Here is an 8338-nt window from a genome sequence, read left to right on the forward strand (position 1 = left end):
GGAATCACTCCTGGCAGGGTCAGAGACCCATATGGAACGCTGAGGACTGAACCCGGGTCAGCCTCATGCAAGGCAAGCACCCTACCTGTTGTGCTGTTGCCTCACCACCCTTTTTGTTGGTTTGGTTAACTGCATAAAATGAATGATAAATACGAGCATACCTGTTTAACAAGACTCTTAGCAACATCTAAGGCGAACTCTAAAAAGTACTTTAATAAATTAGTGTGAAATGTGTCAAAAGGTTTAACATTTGTGGAGTTTGGGTGGAGGCTAAATGGACATTATTTGAATTAGTCTTGCCACTTTTGTTTTTTTTGGGGGTTTTTTGTGGGGGGGGATGTTACACCTGGCGGTGCTCAGGAGTTACACCTGCTCTGCACTCAGAAGTCGCTCCTGGCAAGGTCAGGGGACCAAATGGGATGCCACGATTCAAACTGGGGCCCATCCTGTGTTCGTTGTGTGCAAGGCAAATGCCTTACTTCTGTGCTATTGCTCTGGTCCCAGTCTTGCCACTTTTAAAAGTTATTGGAGTGGGGCCGGAGAGATAGCACAACGGTAAGGCATTTGCCTTAGACGCAGAAGGGCGGTGGTTCAAATCCCGAATCCCATATGGTCCCCCGAGTCTGCCAGGAGCGATTTCTGAGCGGAGAGCCAGGAGTCATCCCTGAGCACAGTCAGGTATGGCCCCAAAACAATGAAACTTTGAAACCGAGGGCTAGAGAGAAAGTATGGTAAGCAAGGTATTTGCTTTGCATGCAAACCTGAATTCAGTCCCCAACATATGGTGATATGGCCCTCTGAGCACCCGGTTGGCAGCATGATCAGGGTCTTCCCTGTGCTTTAAGTGTTCATCTCTTTCTCTAAACACCTTCACAGAAACTAGCAAGATAATATTTGAGGACATAAGCGGAACACTTTGGCCCAGTCACATTCATGCAGAAAATAGCTCTAGAGTCCAAATGAGCAGAGAACAGAATGCAAAATCACAGCAAAGAGGCTTTTTTGTTTGTTTGTTTGTTTGTTTGTTTGTTTTTGGGTCACACCCGGCAGTGCGCTCAGGGGTGACTTCTGGCTCTGTGCTCAGAAGTCGCTCCTGGCAGGCTTGGGGGAGCATATGAGATGCCAGGATTCGAACCAGGGTCCGTCGTATGTTGGCCATGTGAAAGGCAAACACCTTACCCACCTTACCGCTGTGCTATCGCTCCGGCAAAGAGGTTTCTTGATTATGACTTCTTCATAGTCAATGATGAGTTAACCAGTTTTCCACCAGGCTGCTGTTAGGGTAATGTTAGGATAATCAGCAGCATAACACATCAGTCTGTAACCCGAGAAAAGCTTCTTAAACTCTCTCTTCTTAGAAAACCAGTCCATGGGGTATAAAGCCAATTTGACACAGATAAAGAACCACTTCAAATTCACTTCAGAACCACTGCAAATTTGCCAAAAAAAAAAAAAAAAAAAGTTGCTGAACCACCAACTACTAATTAAAACAAAATTCCAGGGGCTGCTTGAACTAAGGGGTTAAAGAACTAAGGGGTCCTGGAACTTTAATAAATGTGCTTTCAGGGGTCAGAGTGATAGTTCAGTGGTTAAGCTGCTTGCACATAGCTGAGCCTGGTTCATTCTTTGGCACACCATAGGGTCTGGAGCCTGCCAGGAGTGGTCCCAGAGTGCAGAGACAGGAGTAAGCCATGAGCACCACTGAATATGGCCCCAGAACCAAAATCAACAAACAAGCAAGCAAAAATGCCTTCAGGTATGGAAGGTAGCACAGAGAAGTCTTAGACGCCTTGCATGCAGCCAACATTAACCCTGGCACCACAAGTGATCCCCAAGTCCTGTAGGAGCGATCCCTGAGCACCACCAGATATGACCCCTACTCCAAAAATATTTTTAATTACAATAAAAAATTTTCTTTTCAAAGCAATTTATTCATGATTTGTTACCAATAAATGTTTGACTTGCAGGCTTATGTTATATACCTGAGGTCGAGAAAAAATTTCTCAGGCAGAGTGATTTAGGGTGGAACAAGTTCTACTCTAGAGCATTTTCTTTTTCCTTTCTTTTCATTTCATGTAGGCACTGTGATTTATAGTCGTTAACAGCAGTTTCAGTCCTAACGTGTTCCAATTCCAAACCCATCATTGGTGAGATGTCCCTCCATCCTACATTCCCTCCCACCCAGTGCCTATCTCCTAAACAGACATTTTTACATTCAAATTTGGGTACCATGAGCACAACAGTGGTTTGGGGTCTAGTGGTTTAAATATAGGCGGATTCCTCACCTCTATACCTCAGACTCCAAGCCCTGACCCAAGCCCCTACGTGATTTCCAGATCATCTCTTCACTTTCCCTTGAATTTTTTCCTATATAAATATATATAAAATAAATATATAAATACTATCGAGCATTTTTACTTCTGTAAGAAAAATTTCCTCCTTTCCCTTTCTTCCTCATTCTTCCCTCCCTGCCATCATTTCTTCCTTCTTAGAATACAGCCAGTAGGCCTTGCTGGCAGATTATTGGGTTGGCTGCATGTAAGGCAAGAAGCTCAACTTCTGTACTATCTCTCTGCCCCTTAGGTCACCTTTATTCCCCTTTTGGTTTTCGGGTCACAGCCAGTGATGGTCAGGGTTAAGTCCTGGCTCTTTACTCATGGATCACTCCTGGTGGGGCTCAGGGACTATTTGTGCTACCAGGGATTAAACTTGGTTTAGCAGCATGCAAGGCTACCCTATCCACCGTTCGATTTTTTGGTGCCCTTTAAATCATTTTATTAACTCCCAGTTCCATCCAAACTATTAGGATTCATTATGATTATCTTACTAGACAATAGACAAAAGCTTAACTGTTCCCTCATGTACTACGAGAGTTTCTGTCATGAGCTTAAGGAAATAAGAATTGATTTGCTCCATCAGTGATCAGTTTGTGAGAAGGTCACAATAGACCATGTTTATTCTACTCATGGCTGGAATCCAGTGGCCAGTTGCTCACATCGTACAATGTTTTAAAGAATAACAAAGAAATCTCATGCTGGCCCGTTTTAGAAGCTCTATATAGCAGATATTCTGTGATTTCTATAACTGACCATGGTCTGTCATTTGCTTCAGTTGACCATATTTTCCACCAGCATCTTGTGTCCTAATCTTGTATCTGAATGTATCACCTGTTTCCCAATCCTTAATGTCTCGAACCAACTTTCTCCTTGAAGTCTTTGTCCACTAACTGGGGCCTTTGTGTCTTATCTTGCTCAAGTACCCTCAGATTCTTTTTTGTATAAAAATGAACGTCAATAAAATGGCCAGCTCATAGGCAAACAGACAACTATAAATTCCAGAAAGGCAAAAAGGGCCTGAGAAATAGATGACCTCAGTGAACTTCACTTCAAAGACGATAAAACTGAGGCCAAGAAAGCTTACAAATCTGCTGAGCGGGGAAACCAAGACTTACGGAGCTGGATTTCTTGGCGACACAGAGAATTGTTTGGATTGACTTCAGAACTGCGCCCAGCTGTGTGCTGAGCGCCATGGGGTGCTCAGGAGCAAATGTACCGTAGGGCCAGAGAGCAAGCATGGGAAGTAGGTGTTTGCCTTGCAGGTAGCTAGCCACACGGCTGGATCCTCAGCACTGTTACAATCCCCCCAGAACCAGCAGAGATTCCTCTTGACCTCCGCTGGTTCCTGAACAGAGCCAGGACTAGCCAGAGCAGAACAGGGTGTTCGAAGGCAGACACATTTCATGTGTGCCCAGTCCTTTGAGCAGCTTCTGGCAAAGCACCCTCCCGTACCTCTCTGCATTTGGAGAGAGATCCTGGCTCCAGCTTCACCTGGCACTCCCACTCAAGCCAGAACATCAGGGAATCATTCTGCTGAGTTCAGAACTAAGCTTTGTGGCCTTGCTAGGGTGGCGGCGTTCATTTTAGCCAGATATTCTGACTTGCTGATCACCAGATAGGTTGCTTTGAAAACTCTTCTCTAAGCACATGGATTTCTCTTTTTTTCTTTTTGGTTTTTGGATCACATCCGGGACTGCTCATGGCTCTACGCTCAGAAATCGCTCCTGGAAGGCTCAGGGGACCATATGGGATGCCGGGATTCAAACCACTGACCTTCTGAACGCAAGGCAAACGCCCTACCTCCTATCTCTCCGGCCCTGAAGTACAATGATTTCAATGGTCAAACATATTTTTAAACTGCTGGCTTGTAAGAGGCAGCATGACATTAATAACAGAAAATGTTACAATTGTGAAGATATTAATAAAAATGTTACAATTCATTATTTTTCTTTTAAAAAAAGATGTAGAAATTCAATGTGTACTGTACTTTAAGAATTAGTAGGGGAGAAGATCACAGATAATGTTGGGTTTTTCTGTGTTTGTTTTGCTTATTTGTGTCTTACTTATTTATTCTAGTTTTATAGTTTGGGAGTCATATTTCATATCTCATATCTCAGGCAATGCTCAGAACTTACTCCTGTTGAGGGACCACTCCTGGCATCCTTGGAGGACGGATGCCAGGAATCAAAGCAGGGTCTTCCATGTGTAAGGCAAGCATCCTACGTCCAGTATACTACCTCTACAGCCCCTTCCATGTATTTTAATTTTTATGTCAACACTTAATGTAACTGCCTAAAGATCAAAATAGAATATAAAAGCCTTCTTGGTTTCTACATAGACATTGTCAGGTTCCCCTAGTCTGATATGGTGGTCTAAGGCCCTAACTATGCCCTGGCTGGGGGTGTTTCTCTTCAGGATTGGCATGGGTCGGGCCCATCAGCAATTCTCAGCCCACCCGGTGACGGTCCAGCATAAAGGCTTGAGAATTAGAAGGCCTGTCTTTCAGAATTTTTATTTGGAAAAGCCTCCCCTCAGGCTCTGACCCTCCTGCACACATTTCTGGTCCATTAAAAATAACTGCAAGAAAAGGAAATGATGAGGCAAAGATAAGGGTGTAGCAGGTAAAGCACTGGCCTTGCATGCGGCCAACCAGGCTTCGATCCACAGCACTTTATATGGTCCCCTAAACCTTGCCAGGAATAATTCTTCAGCATGGAGCCAGGAATAAACTCTGAGCACAGCCAGATATGACCCAAAACAAATTAAATTAAAATCAAGAAAAAACACACACAAATGAGAAGATGAACCCATTTGCATCACAAATTAGACGGAAGCATTTCAATGCCAACACCTAATATCCATGGTCAATGGCTTTCCTGAAAGCAGGCAAATCTCCAGAGAAAGTTCCTGTGGTTTCTTTAAGAGAAAGGCCTCCACGGTAGACACACAGAACTTAACCCTCCAACTGAGGCTAAGCAAACCTGTTTTGTGAGGGGATTAATTCTGTCCTGGAAAGGTCATCTCCGTTACTTCTAAGTCCATCACTGACCACTCTAGGATCTGCTTATATATATATATATATATATATATATATATATATATATATATATAATATATATATATATATATATATATATATAAATATATATATATATAATATATATATATATATATATATATATATATATAAACACTCTCCAGGGAGCTCTTGGTGTCGAGGTGTGTCCTGGCCTCCTGCCAGAAAAATACCCTTGAACAAGAAGTCAAAGTCGTACCCTTGTCATCCGCCACTCGGTCAACAGAAATGATGTCTCCCTGGCACCAGCAGAGAATTCTGCGGAAGCCACCGCCTCTTGGCCAGCTTCCCTGGCAAAGGCACCCAAGTCATTGTGGTAAAGACCCATTTTAGCCATTTGCCACTTCTGTGCAGTCTCTCACACTTATCTAAACAGACCCAGCTGATACTATAATCAATCTGTCCTTTTTAGTCTCTGCTTTATAAGGAAAGGAAAAGAAAAGAGCCTCTGAGTAAGTTTGGAAAGAAAAGCGAGGACTAAAGCATCTACTAAACTTTGGGGGGGATTTGGAGGGTTGGGCCATACTTAACTGCCCTCAGGACTTAGTTCTGGCTCTGTGCTCAGGGGTAATTTGTAGGAGGACTTGGGGAACCAAATGTGGTGCTCGGGAAGGAACCCTGGCCCATCATGTGCAAGGCACAACTTGGTGTATTTCTGGCCTAATAATCAGCAAGCATTTTCTTAAACGCGTATGGAAATACCATCAACGACGCTATCCTCAGAATATGTGACCAATCCCTGCAAACGGGCTGTAGGCAAGCAGGTGTGCCCTTTCCTAAGCAGTTTTCACGCTATCTCAGTGCAGTAGGAAGAGCAAACTTCTCCCATGGTCCAGAATCCAAAAAAGAAAAATGAGAGCAGAGAGATCGGTGGGGGAGATGCTGGCCTGGCACAGGTCCAGCCCACGTCTGATACCCACACCACATCCACATCTGGTTCCCAGACCCGCCGGGAGTGATTCCTAGGAGCAGAGGCAGGAGCAAGTCCTGCCTATAGCTGGGTGTGGCCGGACAACAGACAAGGGGCCCATGATGGTGTCTATCCAAGTAAAGACTGCCAAGGACCCTAGAGAAGCAGAGGTGGCGACTTTGGAAGGCTCCTGCAAAGAGACCATCGATCATCCATGAATCAAGCAGAAAAGACCCACAAGGGGCTGGAGAGATAGATAGCACGAGGGCAGCAGGGCGTTTGCCTCGCATGCAGAAGGTGGGTGGTTCGAATCCAGGCACCCCAGAGGGGCCCCGCTAGAGCCCTGCAGGAGCGATTTCCGAGCACAGAGCCGGGAGGGAGGGAGGGAAGGAGGAACCCCTGAGAGCTGCGGGTGGAGCCCCGAAACGGAAAAGACCCGCAAAAGCGAGCACGCAGCTTGCTTGGTGGAGGTCTGGGCGTTCGGCAGCGGGAAGCCGTCCCGATGGTGGGCGCGGTTCTTGACAGCTCTGAGTGATCCCCTTCCTTAGACACCAGGCCCCAGGCGGCCCCTCGCCCTGAGGGCCCGCTCGGCCGGCTGTGGCTCGGCTCCTGGCCCGCCCCCCCCGGCCGCCCCCCGAGAGCCGCGCACCTTGGGGTCGCGCTCGTAGTAGCGCTGCTGCGTGCGGATCCAGCGGCCCACCAGGTGGTCGCGCAGCGCGTGGGCGAGCGCCAGGTAGAAGTCGCGCGGCGTGGCCACGTTGCGGTCCTTGGCCAGCGAGAAGTGCAGGTGCCGGTTGAAGGCCTGCCGCAGCTCGCCCGCCTCGGCCGGGCCCAGCCCCGCCAGCCCGCGCACGCTGATCTGCCGCCGCCGCGCGCCGTCCGCCAGGGGCGCCGCCATCGCCTCCGGCGCCGGACCGCGAGCGACCGGGACCGGGACCGGGACCGAGACGGGCAGGACGGGCACCGGCGGGCGGATGCGCGCGGGACACTGCGGGGACCGCCGCGGCTCCAGCTGCGCCTGCGCGGGGCGCGGGTGGGCGCGGCGAAGGGCGGGGCCTGAATGCGGGCGTGTCGAGGGCGTGTCGAGGGCGGGGCCTGATGGTGGGCGGGGCCACCAGCGTGCCACCGAGAGGGCCGTCGCGAGAGCGTGGGCGAGCGTCGAGGGGCGGGCCTGGTGGTGGGCGGGGCTGGCTGCCGGTGGGTGGAGCCGCTGTGGGCGGGGTTTTGTGGGCGTGTCTCATGGGCGGGGCGGGGCCTGGCGGGGACGGGGCGAGCGTAGCGCGGCAGGACTGGCAGTGGAATGGGCGGGGCCGAGGGGCGGAGCGAGCCTCGCGGGGCGGGCCTGGTAGTGGGCGGGGCTAGCAGGTGGTGGGTGGAGCAGATGTGGGCGGGGCTGTGGGCGTGTCTCGTGGGCGGGGCGGGCCTGGCGGGGCACTCCCCCACCCCAGCCCCTTAGGCTAAAGAGGCTCCAGACCCGCAGCCTTGCACTCCAGACAATGGCTCGGGTTGGACCGCCCGCTACGCCTGGAGCCCAGAGTCGGTCTTTGGCCAGAAAACTTCAGGGCTGAGGTCTCCTCCTACTTAGACCAAGGCTTGTCCTTCTCATGCCCCCCTCCCCCGATTTTGCGGGGCCTATGCAAACAATTGCCACTCACCCTCACACCGTTTTTACTGTACTTCTTTAACTCTTATCCTTAAAGAGAGAGACAGAGACAGACAGACAGACAGACAGACAGATAGACAGACAGACAGACAGACAGACAGACAAATAGACAGACAGACAGAAGAAGAAAAGCTTCTGCTACGCCTTAAAAAAAACAAGAAAACAGCAGCCTTATGAACCCTTTCAAACCTTGCTGCATTTAACACCGCAAGTGACTTCTACCCTAAATCCTAATGTAAACCCGCACCAACCTTTACACCTCAGATCACTGAGGAACCAGATGTGTCATTTTAAAGATGCCTTTAAAAATTGGGGAAAGCCCCCAGGACCTTCAGGACAAGAAGGAAGAGAGC

General features: G+C 48.9%; 1 protein-coding gene across 1 annotated transcript in view; it reads right to left on the bottom strand.

Moving 5' to 3' along the window:
* Positions 1-7226, bottom strand: part of PYGB (glycogen phosphorylase B) — a 39830-nt gene extending 32604 nt beyond the window's left edge. The window contains exon 1 of the mRNA XM_049780222.1: positions 6972-7226. Coding sequence (XP_049636179.1) covers positions 6972-7220 — 249 coding nt within the window. The 5' untranslated portion in view covers positions 7221-7226. The remainder of the gene's footprint in view (positions 1-6971) is intronic.
* Between the last annotated feature and the right edge of the window lie 1112 nt (positions 7227-8338).

Source organism: Suncus etruscus, chromosome 9 (genome assembly GCF_024139225.1).
Source record: "Suncus etruscus isolate mSunEtr1 chromosome 9, mSunEtr1.pri.cur, whole genome shotgun sequence".
Lineage (NCBI taxonomy): Eukaryota > Metazoa > Chordata > Mammalia > Eulipotyphla > Soricidae > Suncus > Suncus etruscus.